Source organism: the organism of the source record quoted next, unplaced genomic scaffold (genome assembly GCF_019419815.1).
Source record: "Pyrus x bretschneideri cultivar Hongxiangsu unplaced genomic scaffold, Pyrus_bretschneideri_v1 Contig42, whole genome shotgun sequence".
Classification (NCBI taxonomy): Eukaryota; Viridiplantae; Streptophyta; class Magnoliopsida; order Rosales; family Rosaceae; genus Pyrus; species Pyrus x bretschneideri.
Genome location: NW_025999746.1, coordinates 1949366 through 1963581, shown reverse-complemented (window position 1 = coordinate 1963581; position 14216 = coordinate 1949366). Strand labels below are relative to the sequence as shown.

General features: G+C 33.5%; 1 protein-coding gene across 3 annotated transcripts; it reads left to right on the top strand.

The window, feature by feature from the left end:
• The first annotated feature begins 10712 nt into the window (after positions 1 to 10712).
• LOC103939538 (bidirectional sugar transporter SWEET4-like) lies at positions 10713 to 14017 on the top strand. 3 transcript variants are annotated; one of them, XM_009349637.3, is made up of 5 exons: positions 10713 to 11156; positions 11382 to 11418; positions 11828 to 12209; positions 13190 to 13309; positions 13597 to 14017. In XM_009349637.3, exons 1-5 carry the CDS (start codon positions 11114 to 11116, stop codon positions 13798 to 13800), a joined length of 786 nt encoding a protein of 261 aa, XP_009347912.2. In that variant the 5' UTR covers positions 10713 to 11113; the 3' UTR covers positions 13801 to 14017. The 3 variants fall into 3 exon arrangements, with proteins under 3 accessions (XP_009347912.2, XP_048422705.1, XP_048422706.1); XM_048566748.1 differs by having other exon boundaries at positions 11828 to 12221; XM_048566749.1 differs by having other exon boundaries at positions 11315 to 11418; positions 11828 to 12221.
• Positions 14018 to 14216: the final 199 nt, after the last annotated feature.

The following is a 14216-nucleotide window of genomic DNA, read 5'->3' as shown; positions in this document are numbered from 1 at the left end:
TAAGCATAATTTTGATGATCTTTGGTTTTTTAAATTTGTTTTTACTATAGTTATATTTTTTTCAAGGGCGTGTTTAAATGGTCGAAAGTAATTGTTTATTCCCAAGGGCAACAAGTGGTCGTCGACAGTAATTTCTCTATTTTTTTAGGGTGGTTAGCTATTGTCAGATGTGATTTGTATTTGTGAGGAACTAGAAGTCGTAAAAAAAAAAAAAAAAAAAAAACTACGTAATTTTAATTGATTAAGTAGCCACTAGTGTAAATATTCTAAATTGAACATTGACTTTGTTCTTTGTATTCTTATAGGATCGAGGAGTGTAGCCGTAAAAAATCATCAAAATCGAAACTAAATTTACCATTAAATAGTGATTTTATTTTTTATAATCGTCGAAATTTTGGGTCTCGTTACCTAATCTCTGATTTTTTTTATTTTTTTTTTGCGCTTTTTTACGCATACTATCTCGGAGTATATACAAACATATTTGATGGTTGGATCATTGAAACTAGTTTCGTAGAATGTGTATCGCGTCAAAAAGGTAGATTAAACAAACACTTAGAGTTAATGTTATACTTCCATTAAGTATAAAATAAGATTTTGTGGTATCCACTAGTGCAATATTTTAAATTGAAAATCAAATTTATTCATTGTATTCTTACATGGTTGAGGAGTGTAGCTGTAAAAAATCATTAAAATCAGAGCTTAAATAATTGTTAAATTGTGATTTTTCGTTTATAACCGTTGAAATTTTTTGTTCCGTTATTTAATCTCTGAATGTTTGTTTTTTTCGATTTTTTACGAATGGGATGTCGGAGTGTGTACAAATAAGTTTGACAGTTGGATCATTGAAAAAAGTTTCGTAGAATGCATATCACATATCATATCCAAGAGTGTAACTGTAAAAAATTATCAAAATCGGAGCTAAAATAGCCGTTAAATTGTGATTTTTCATTTATAACTATTGCAAACTTTTGCTCTATTACCTAATCTCTTTTTTTTTTTTTTTTTTTTTTTTTTGCGATTTTTTACGTATGTGGTCTTGTAGTTTATGCAAACAAGTTTGACGGTTTGATTGTTGAAACTAGTTTTGTAGAATGCATATTTCCGTTAAATTTGTGCCTAAATTTTGAAGTGCGAAAAGTTATTTGTGCTAAATTTTTATTTATGTTTTTGAAGTATTGATTAAATAATATTTAGTTTGTGTGATGACATTTTCTTTGTACAATTATCTTTTTGTTTCTTTGTTGCATATTTTACATGGGTTATTATTTATATAAACACGTATTATCTATTAAACCAAACAATTATTTATTTATTTTTTAAAAATGTATTCTATTTAAATACGTATTATTTATTTATTAAACCAAACAATTATTATTTTATTTTTTAAGATCGTGACAAAATTTTTGGGAGGGAATTTTGGGCAGGATATTTCCCGCCATTCTTAGTGCTATCAATTATATCTGAGTGTAAGTTTTTATATTTTTTACAGAAACATATTGCAGTCAGTTTTAACTAACAGTAATACCAATTCTACTAAATAAAACCCTCACACTCTTCCTTGCGACGCTGCCTTCTCCCTTCCCCATTCATTCTGATAACAATTCAGCAATACTATCTAGACTATGGAATTGAGAAGAAAGCACTGAGCGGGAAGAGAGAGATTTGAGAGATAGAGAGAGAAAGTAAAGCTTTGTGTATTTCACATTAAGGTCAAATGACTATTACACTATGGTTATATAGAAACCATTCTTACAACAACAATGACTATATTGCGCTCTAACGATCTCCCTTTAACTAACTACAATCAATGAATTACACATTAACAAGTGTCATCATCTTAGCTTTACAATGGTCAACAGCTTAGTATATCCATACTCCCCCCCTTAAACTTGGCTAGGAGTTCCTAGACTAAGTTTGTGGCAATGTCGAATGAAGACTAGACTATGCAGTCCTTTAGTAAGCACGTCTGCCACTTGTTATTCGGTTGGAATGTATTGGACTTTCAAGTCACCCCTTTGAACATTTTCTCGAACAAAATGGTAATTGGTGTCGAGGTGCTTTATCCGAGAATGGAAAACAGGATTTGAAGTCAAAGCTAGTGTAGAAAGGTTATCACAATGTTGACATAGAGGTTCTGATTGGTTTCATGAATGTCTTTGAGTAATGACCTTATCCAATACACATCTACAACACAATGGGCAAAAGCTTTGCATTCTACTTTTATTGAGCTCCTGGAAACAATGAATTGTTTCTTTGATTGCCAGGAAATCAGATTAGAACCTAAGAACACCACATAGCCAGTTATTGATCTTCTTGTGTTTATATCCGCAACCCAATCTAAATATGAATATGCTGAAATATTGAACTCAAAAGACTTGGTATATCTCAAACCATATGTTAAGTACCCTGTAAATATCTCAGAATTCTTTCAACCAAATGATAATGAAGCTCTGTAGGATTAGTCATAAATTGACACACCATATTAACTAAGTGTGCTATGTCAGGTCTAGTAAAGGTAAGGTATTATAAGGCTCCTACAATGCTTCTGTAGTGAGTTGGATCTACAACAAGTGTGCCTTTATCAACAAGTAATTGAGTATGTGGCTTAGCTGGTGTAGAAGTAGATTTACAGGTCTCCATTCCTGCTTTCTTGAGTAGTTCTTTGATATATTTTGATTGATTGATAAACAAAGATCCATCTGTCTTATATTGAATTTGTAATCCCAAAAAAATATGTGAGATGCCCCATATCTTTGAGATCAAATACCTCAGCAAGACTTGAAATCACACACAAAACGTTTGCAGAATTTGACCTAGTTAGGATGATATCAGCCATATATAACAAAAGCACTATAATATCACCATTGTCAACTTTAATGTACAAACTAGAATAAGATATTGATATGGTAAACCTACTGGCAAGTAAAAAACTAGTAAACTTGGAATTCCAAGCTTTGGGAGCTTGTTTAAGGCCATAGAAAGACTAAACAAGCCTGCAAACATAATATGGGTACTTTGAATCTACAAAACCTTGTGACTACTTCATATAAACTTCTTCTTCAATATCACCATGTAGGAATGCATTTTTAACATCCAATTGCCTTAGATCCCATCATATTGTGCTGCTAGTGCCAAAATCAACCTTACAGTTACATGTCTCACCACTGGACTAAAGGTTTATGAGAAATCCAACCCTCGTTCTTGACTGAATGCTTGAGCAACTAGTCTTGCTTTGTATCTTAACACAGTACCACCAGGGTTCTTCTTAACTTTGTACACCTATTTACTCCCAATTACAGCCTTATCACATGGTGGAGGTACTAGCTTCCAAGTTCCTTGTGCCTTCAAAGAATCAAACTCATCTTGCATAGCATTTTGCCACCGTGTAGTAGCTGAAACAACTCTATAATTATTTGGATCCTCAATCTCATATACATTAACCAAGAATGAAAAACCATTGAAATTACATGTATTCTCTATATCATCAATTATATCCATCAATTGTAAAGAGTTGAACTCAGGTAATGTGGCAAGAAATGCTACATAATTTTTCCTTGATATGGTACCTGTTTGAAGTCTTGTTTGTATACCAATAAGTTTAGTTATGTCTAGAGACTTATTGATATGCTTAGAATCATGAGATATACTATGTGTTGAAGAACATGGAGATATTGGGAGTAGTACCTGGAGTGGGGATGGACCCAGGACAGGAAGCAAAGGAGATGTATCATTGTTATAGGAAAGAGTATGGCCTGATGAAGACTGTACTGCATTTGCACTTTGACTTCTCATAGTGGAATCCCCAAAATTACCAAAAGATGTAGAATTGTTTGAAACTCATTCATTGATTGAGTTGATCTTGTCCCAAAGTTAGCGTGAGACTATAAATCCACTCTATGATTAGAAACTGGAACTGGAATTACTATAGTGGATGATGCTGTTGAACTCGGCATAGATTGTCTAACCATTGAATCACACTGTCTTTGAAGAAATGGAAACACAGTCTTATAGAAAATCACATATCTTGATATAATACACTTATTAGTACTCATACTGTAACAAATCACACCTTTATATCCCTTGGAATACCCCAAGAATATACATCTTTTAGTTCTCACTTGCAACTTATTGGAATTATATGGTATAAGCCAAGGATAAACTGCAGTACCAAAAATCTTTAATGTAGTCAAGTCTAGAAACTTATCATATAACAACTTGTATAGAGAATTCATTGATAATGATTGACAAGGCATTCTGTTTATGAGAAACATAGAGTGAGCACAAGCTATATACCAGAATTCAAGAGATAAGTCAGTAGTTGTTAACAACGCGATAGTAGTCCTAACTATGTGTCTGTGTTTCCTCTCAGCAATTCCATTTTGTCGAGGGGTATAAGGACAATAGATCATCTATTGTATTCCTTTAGTTTTCAGAAATGCAGTGAAGAATTTGCTTGTGTACTATCCTCCACCATCACTCTGAAAACATTTGATCCTAGTCCCAAACTGAGTAACTATCATATTATAGAATTGTACAAAAATTGTAAACACATCAGATTTATTACATAGAGGGTAGATCCAAACATATATTGTATATTCATCCACAAATGTTTACATAATATATGTGCCTTTCTAGAGATTTAACAAGTGATGGACCCCAGATATATAAGTGTACTTTTCCAAAAAGAATCAAGCAATGATTAACTCTAGTTAGAAATGGAATTCTAGACATTTTTCCTTTCAAACAAGAAGTACATATATTATGATTCTTATCTAAAGACACATTTACATTTGATTGCCTTAGCATTCTAGACATTGTTTCATTTGATGGATGCCCTAATCTTTGATGCTACACATTTGATTTGATGATCTAACCAAGAAAAGCACCTGAATTCTAATAAACTGACTGCAACCTTTGAGATTGATGAACAACTGGTATGTGAAACAGCTTTTGTTGCCTACTCTTCCTTGATTCAATATCTCCCGTATCTTCTTTTCCTGCGCAAAGAATTGAGTTTCATCACAAATGAACCAACTGGTATTTCAGCACATAACTGTTTAACATATAACAAACTTCTAACAATTTTAGGCACATGTAACACATTCTTGAAAACAAGAGAATGAGAATTTATGTTAAGAGAAGTAGATCCAATGTTTTTGACGAACAACTCAGTGCCATTTCCAATAGTAATCTTGTTAAAGCCTTTAAAAGGTTGCACTTGAGTCAGGGAATGGTGAGATGTACCAGTGTTAACAATCCAAGAATCATTTAGATGAATTTGTGATGTTTGATGTGCTGCCATTGCATTTAGAGAAAGAGGTGGTGGCAGCCCTTGATAAGTGTAATTGCCCATGTGAAAACATTCCAGAGCTGAGTGTCATCTTTTACCACAGATTTGACATTTCAGTATAAATCGTTGAGAAGAAGAACAATTGTTCCTTTGAAAGCAATTGGATGTTGTATGACCCATTTTTTTACAAATCTGACACTCAATGACAACATTAGTTCTACTTTGAGTGTTATTAGACAAATTACCACCATTACTTCCCTTAAAACCACCATAATTAAACCATTTTCCTTTGTAGCCACCATTATTTTTGAAACTGTTATTTCCTATATATGTAGATCCAGAATGAGAGCCATTTGTAGGAAACCTTGGACCAGAATTATTGTTATTTCCCCCAACAAACCTATAGCCCTATGCCCTTTGAGGAAAGAATAGAGCTGGTTGAATTGGTACAAAACCAGGAAGAATGTAGGCTTCAGGAGGAAATATAATTGGAACTGGCACAAAATTATAATTGTAAGCACTAGGAGTAATGACCCCTGCAGTTGTAGGAGGAATATGAATATGCTCTTGTGGATTTGAAGTTGAACCAAAAACCCCAGAATTAGTACCAGAAGAAATATTTGCATAATTAGAGCCTTGACTATAAAGTGCAGACATATTATGTGTTAACAAAGAAATTTCCCCTTCAAGTTCTTACTCAACCCCACGAAGTTGAGCCCTAAATTATTTTAGAGTGATTGATGATTCTCTTGCTAAAATGACAGTCCTGATAATGGCATACTCTTTTGGTAATTCAGCAAGATCAGCTATCATTACATCATTATCAAATACAAATTCCTTTCCAGCACTTAGTTGTTCTCTTATACTTTTCAATCTCAACAGGTACTTATCAATAGAATCAGACCCTTTTTGAATGGTATAGAGTTTAGTCTTTAGATGATTTACCCTTGATTTTGACACAGAAGCATATCTGTCAACCATATTGGACCAAGCCTCATTTGTAGTTTTACATCCAAGCCCATATTTCATGGCTTCATCAGATAATGTTGCTAGTAACAGACTAAGTAAAGCCATATCAGTTAACTCCCAATCAAGGAAAGATTGTGTTATCTCCTTTGTTACCCCAGTTTCTGTATGAATTACATATTTTGGTGGACACACAGTTATGCCATCAAAATGACCAAATAACTTTTGACCTTTCAAAATAGTCGTAAATTGAAAAGCCAATTTCAAGAAATTATCATCTTTCAACTTTATTGTAAGCATACCCAACAAATTCTCCACTTTAACCACTGAATTAGACATTTTCACAAAACTTTTAAACAACACTGCAGGATTTTACTTCAACTATAAAGAATGACACTTTCTCTGCATACACTATGTAGAAAGACTGATACTTTCTTAATACTCAAGAAAGAATGACACTTTCTTGATAAAACTTCATTCTGAGTTCAAGAACATTACAGTTTGAACAAAAATCTCATATCATTCAACTATTTGCAGAAATCCCAATTTGCCAGATTCAATCACGAATTTGCAGATACCAAGTATACTAGATGCAATCAAACCATATACTGAACTACTAACAAGAAACTGAATTGCGTAGTATGAAAGAAACAATATCACCTAATTAGATGAATTCTAAGACCTTCAAGAATGCAGAAAACTCCCAAAACTTTTTCACAAATCCAGATTATGACAAAACTTCGATTTCAGAGATGGCAAACTCAGAAAATTAGAGATCATGAATAGGAAATCGTAGCGGAAGTCCTCAGGATCAGATATGGCTGGAAGGCATAGCTGGCGATGATACCATCATAAAAATTCAGCAATACTGTCTAGACTATGGAATTGAGAAGAAAGTAATGAGCGGGAAGAAAGAGATTTGAGAGATAGAGAGAGAAAGTAGAGCTTTGTGTATTTCACATTAAAGTCAAATGACTATAACACTATGGTTATATAGAAACCATTCTTACAACAACAATGACTATATTGCCTTCTAACAATCTCCCTCTAACTAACTACAATCACAACTAACTCAATCAATTACACATTGACAAGTGTCGTCATCTTAGCTTTACAATTGTCAACATCTTAGTATGTCCATTACCTTCCCCTTTCCTTATCCTCTCATCCTTCTTTCCTTCTCCTTCTCTTCTCCCCTTCTCCTTCTCGCTTCAATTACCATGGATGAACAATTCAAGGAGCAACATTCTGAAACCAGTACGTTTTAAATTATTTGTATTACGTTCAGTTTGTGTTTTAAATTTTGATTATGTTATTAAATCGAGTTTGTATTTTGAATCTTCACTTGAGATACCTTATCAATTATTATGCATAAATTGAAAATTGGGCTTTGTTTAGAGCTTTTATGTAGGTTTTGTTTATGTAAATATGCATCCCAAATTTTTTTTTTTTTGGGTAATTAACAATGAGCAATGCCTCAACGGAGAACTCAGAGCTGTGGAATCCCAAATTGTATATTTTTCCCTTAACGAAGGATTGTCGCTTGATTAAGGAAGATGAAAAGGAAGTCAAATGTAGGTATATTTTTTTCCTTTTCTTACAAATTGTATAATTAGTAAAAGATTATAAACATTACTCAACGAACTTTTATATATATGAACAATATTATGGCGGATAATTATTGGCTTTTGTTTAGTATTATTTATTCCGTTATTAGTTTTGTTTATATTTATTTAAATTGTCATTTTTATATATTTTTTTAAATTATTAATATCTTTTCTATCGGTTATGAACGACATAATTGCACTTGTATCCGACAGAATTTCTTAGATTTAGTGTCGGTTGTATTCGACAGTAATGTTAGTGTCGGTTGTATTCGACAGTAATGTTAGTGTCGGTTGTATCCGACACTACTTTGCTTTATTTGTTTAATGAGCTTTCCTTTTTCTTGGCAGATTAAGAGTCCTATCCAACAACCAAAGTCTTTTGTGACGCAAGCAATGTTTTCGGTTCCTTTATCTGACATTACATGAATTTCTGTCGGATTTATTGCTAATATCCGATACAAATGGGCTTTTCTCGTCATTTTTAAGGTGACACTATTGAGTGCTTTTGTAGTAGTGAGGGTGTGTGAATAACACTATTCTTTTTTAAACTCGTGCTTTAATGGTTTATGTTAATGCATATTGCCTACATAGTCCACTCAATTCCAATACAGGTTATTATTTCATGTATATTTAGTAGAGGATAGGTAATAAATAATACCTTTTTTTGCTAAAAATAATAAATTAGTTCTATCTCCCCTCCCCCCTTCTATCCTATTCATTAAAGAAAAGTATCATTTACCCTATGCAATTTAGCCTTTGTACTTCGCACTCAAGAAAAGAAAAAGAATTTTCTTTAAGTTCACAATTAAATCCCTATCTTCGCAATTCCTTACTTTTTGTTGCAATTTTCCAATGAATGTAACCTTGGTACATTCTTAATCACTTTATTTACTTAATCTATATTTATTTAGTAGGTTAATTATTCATATGGTCTGTGAAGTTGTCGGTTAGGGTTATGATTTCAAGAATTGTTTATATTCTATTGTTGTTTTTTTTATATTGATTATAATTTTATATAAGAAAAAAAAATAAACATATGATTTTATGGTACTAATTTCAGCTAGCCCACCCAAGAAAAAAATCCTGACTCCGTCCTTGGCTAGCTAGTTATATAGTTATATGTGCATAGCAGATTAGACTTGCTTGGGTGCCCGGTTAGGCATCCTCTAGGTTGTGACTCTCACTTAAACATAAACTAGATAATTTTCATTTTGCATTTTATTTTTTAATAAATTGTGAAGAGACTTGTTATACTTAGATGAACGCACATTGTATGCTTGTTTTTCATGTTTTCATTATGTTTTATACTTTATAATTTATATGTCGTTTTATTTTGCAATTTATATATCTCAATGCAAATATTTATTTTTTTAAGTATAAGGAAACATGACACACCCCAACCAAAATCAAGGTGTGATGGTCGTCACCCTCAGGTGATGGCCAGCATGCCTTGATTTTGGTCGGGGTGTGTCAGTTTGGTATTAGAGCATAAGTAGCCTAAGTGCAGTCCAGTAGGACAAAAACTAATTATACAACACCCAAGGGTGACCATACAATGATGATAATCTGTCAGAGCTGCCGTGGATTTCTTACAAGCCACCAAAAAGCACTCCTAACTAGAACCTGGAAGGGCGCAAAACAGAAAGTGTGAGTGGGCAAAAACAAAACTTTTCAAAATCATTTCATTTCTCAAAAGTTCTAACCCTTCGCCATTAACTTCTGTTAAGGTTTTAACCGAATATTCCACGGAATATTCCTAATGGCATTTAACTATTTCGTTAGGGTTGGCCTCACATGGGGCACATCTGGCCGTGCCTTGGACGGTGCGTGGGTGGTCGGAAAAATTTTCTAAAAATATGGGGATGTTCGTGAAGTTAAGTAGATCACGTTGGTATATTCAATCACCCCATTTGAGCATTGTATGAGAAGTTATTAGCTAGTTTCATTTATGTGCTTTAAATTAACGTTTTATATAGTAGGTGACGGCCAACACATCTTGATTTTGGTCGGGGTGTGTCAAAACACTTATTTATACAATATATAATAATTTACCTAAATCCGTCTGCTTTGCCTAGGTTGGCGGCTAAGCCCCAACCCTTGTCCGACAAGCGCCTAGTATCTTTTAGAACCTTGTTTGTAACTAAGATATTTGAGAGTGAATCTCAGGAAATTAGGAACAATGCATATACTTATTAGGAGTTGAACTATGTATATTATTCACATGTTGATGCCCACAAAAAATTAAAGAATCTTGCATGTCATTATAAGGAGTTGAACCCACTACTTGATCGTGAAACCTCAATTTTTTTTCAATATGTGACTAGAAAAATATTGAAGAGAGGTAAAAAGTAAGTGTGATTTTTCGCAGTAACGAGCACTGAATGAAGAGATTAAATGATTTTCTGTGAACAAAAATAGAAGAAATGCACCACTGAAAATATAATTGATTTGGTTAGGCAAGAGTTATATTCAGTGGAAAGTGGGCATCAATGTGGCAACAAATCCTTGGAAAAAAAAAATAAATAAATAAAAAAAACTGGATAAAAAAATAAAAAAAACATGAGTCACTTTCTTAAGTCCTATAACGGTTGCTGGCTAGGAGAGAGCCTTGTAACTTTTGCTTGCCAGCGTTTCGAGAATTTAAGGGTATGTACGTAGTGTCCAAAGGCAAACTCACACCCTCTCTCTCTCTCTCTCTCTCTCTCTCTCTCTCTCTCTCTCTCTCTCTCTCTCTCTCAGTTTGGATGGTGATATTTTTTATTATTTCTGAAACATGAGCACATACGTCATATGTTATTATACAAATAGATGAATACATAAAAATAATTAGTTTTCCCCACTTATATAATGATATATGGCGTACTGTCCCATATTCTAAACACATTGAAAAATCTTTCCTTTGAATGGATAACAATATTCTCCTGATCATCTTTTCATGTGAACTCTTGTTGCTCTATAAGTTGCACCACCCAATACATGCCATGCAATGCAAGTGACCTAACAGCTAGCTCTCTCTCTCTCTCTCTCTCTCTCTCTCTCTCTCTCTCTCTCTCAGTTTGCAAGTTACAATCCAACCCACCAAAACTATACAAGACAACCCCCACCGACTTTGCTCCTCATTTCCTTCTTACGATTAATTAATATCCCAGCCCTTTAATTTCTTTGCCGTATTTATCTCTGCAATTCCTTCTTCTTCTTCTTCTTCTTCTTCTTTTGATCGAGCTTAATTAACTAGTGACGACTGACAACCATGGTTTCTGCAGATGCTATTCGAACTGTGGTCGGTATCATGGGTGAGTTACAGAGATATAATTTGGGTTGTATCACACAAGATTGCTATTTTAAAGCCTTAATCAGCATCTTTGAACTTAAATACGTGAGATTTGTATACTTGCTGGTTCTTGTTAGAAAGAAGAAATAAACTTTAAAGTTATTTTCTTTCATTTTTCAGGTGTATATATAGATTGCTTTATCATCTGAGAACCAAACTTGATATGAACGCCTTTACTTGTTTTCAGGAAACTTCAGCGCACTCACTCTGTTCCTCTCACCAGTGTAAGCATGGCTTTTCTCCATTTCTTGAATTTCAAGGCAAAATGATTTACATTTTTGAAAAAAAAAAATATTATAAACAATTTTTGTTATATCTAGACACATATATATTATATTTCGGACCTCCAATATTTTATTTCCATATTTTTCCCAATTTGAAGGTGACAACATTCTTTGTTCACTGAATCTACAACAGCCAAGTAGTATTCGTTTAGCAATCGCTCCTGCTTTTAACCAATCATAGATGAACACGTGTTCAATCTGTGTTAACAATTTCAATTATTTGGACACGTGTTTATTTATTGATGGGTAAAAGCAGAAGCTGCTGCTATATTTGTAGCAGCCAAGCAATATTCTTTGATTTTCACACAAAACACATTAATAATTTCCATATTTTCCATTTAATTTGTAGGGAAACCTTTGTTCGAATTTGGAAAAAAGGGTCAGTGGAGCAATACTCACCAGTCCCATACCTTGCAACCCTATTTAACTGCATGGCATGGGCCCTGTACGGATTGCCTATGGTGCACCCACACAGTATTCTGTTGGTGACCATCAATGCCACTGCAGTTTTCATTGAGCTTTCCTTCGTCATCCTCTTCCTCATCTACGCATCTGACAAGAAGCAGAGGCTCAAAGTGTTTCTCGTGCTGCTTTCGGAGCTCGTTTTCATGGTTCTTCTGGCATTTCTTGTTATCAAATTGGCCCACACATACAGCAAGAGGTCACTAATTGTTGGCCTAGTTTGCGTTCTAGGTAACATCGCGATGTATGCTTCACCTCTATCTGTCATGGTAATTAAGTTGGTAACTACCCTCCTAACCATATTTATTTATTCATCTTTTCATTTAAGGTCATGATAATTGGCCCGTATCAATACTAATTTTCAGTACCTGGTATATTATTGATACCTAGTTGATTAATTAATTAGATATATCGATTGAAAATGTTTTAAAACCTACTCCAACTCTTGGAGTAAAACTCAAATTTAGGTTCTAAACTACCACAACTTGCTCCAACCCTTTGACCAAATATGAGTTTTAAACTAGAACTCATTTTTAGGGTAAATTTAACCCAGAATTCCCTTGGGTAATGGACTGGCCTACTATATATGTATTTTTTTAGCTTTATATTTATAAATTCATTGAATCCAACGATTAAAATCTAATATGATCAAATCCAATGGTAAAAAAAATAACCTAACGGTCCAGATTTAAATCTAACGGTTAAAATAATTAAAAAAAGATATTTTTTCATGTGTTTTTAATATTCTTTAATAGTGTTCCACGTGTTTCATAGTGTTGGTTAAGTGATTTTTCAGTATTTATTGGAATATAAATACTTTTAGGTAAAACGTTCATAAAATTAAATCATGATAGCCTACATAATTTATTTTTTTTTAAAGTTACTTTAAGAAAAACAATATTATCCTAAATTCATTCTTTAAAAATCTTAGGCTAAAAATTTAACCCAAAAAAGCTGGACCAGAAAAAATGTTTATAGGTTAAGACCTAAATTTTATGGGTTAAAAGTAGTATCAAATAGTATCAAATACCAAATGATTTTGGAGTTAAACTACTATCAAATACCAAACAATTTTTATTTTTCTCATTTTATTATATGGGCCAGTAGCAATACTAATGTACGGCGCTTGGTATATTGTTCATGTATAGTTGAATAACAATGACAATGTTCTACATACGGTAAATTAATAATTTTTTTCCCTCATTTTTAACATATGCTAATCTATGGTGTTTTGGTGCATATATGACAGAAATTGGTGATAACGACAAAAAGTGTGGAATACATGCCGTTTTTCCTCTCATTGTTTATCTTTCTCAATAGCGTTGCCTGGTTCACATATGCTCAGCTCCGTTTTGACATCTACTTGACTGTAAGCACCTCAAACTCAAACTTTACTTAAAGTAAATCCTTCATCTAAGTTAATTAATCATGTCAGTTAAACATAAAACTGAATGCATAAATAATTAAGAAACACGTTTAGCTGTTTTTAGATTAAGTCAGTTGATCAAAGCACTACTTTCACTTTCTTACACTTAAGTTTGAATCCCCGTTTCTGTAATGGAATATATTTTTGCTAAACCAAAAATGATGAACATGGTTCTCATATGCACATATTTTGATCAAATTAAAATGGGCCTGTGGTGTGTTCATTTTCAGATTCCGAATGGGCTGGGCTTACTTTTTGGATCAGCTCAACTGCTTCTCTATGCTACATACCACAAGAACACAAAGAGACTGATGGCAGAAAGGAAAGCCAGACAATTCTGTTTGACAGAGGTGGTTTCGGGCAGAGATGAAACCAAAAACACTGGCAACACTCATCAGAACGGCCGGGTTCCCGCTCAGAACAACGGGACATGATCAACCCCACCATCGAAGTCTGCTGTTTGATAAGTCGAACGAGCAGGGACCCCGTCATCTACAAGTTTTAGCTCGTCTACACTATGTTACTAAATATCGTACAAATAGTTGGATTCATGATGCATGCATACAAGACCAAGAGTCTCGTACGCATGTAACTAGTACTTTTTCATAATTGTATGCAACCATTTCAAACGATCAATGATCCAATTTGTTTTGCGACTGAATTTATATATATATATATATTTTATATACATATTATTGGAGTTTTGAGTAGAAATCTCATTCTAACTCATTGTCTCATATTGGCCACCATCAAAAGTTTCTCACACTTTATAACATTTTGTACCTCTTACAAAGTGATTGGAGAGGTGGACCTTAGAGAGCAAAAATGAGCTTGAACCTTGGATTTGGCA

Excerpts from the sequence above, each read along its gene's own strand:
- LOC103939538 (XM_048566748.1), top strand. The coding sequence starts at position 11,114 with ATGGTTTCTGCAGATGCTATTCGAACTGTGGTCGGTATCATGG. Across the intron at positions 11,157-11,381 it reads AACTGTGGTCGGTATCATGG|GAAACTTCAGCGCACTCACT; the intron begins GTGAGTTACAGA and ends ACTTGTTTTCAG. Across the intron at positions 13,310-13,596 it reads GTTTTGACATCTACTTGACT|ATTCCGAATGGGCTGGGCTT; the intron begins GTAAGCACCTCA and ends GTTCATTTTCAG.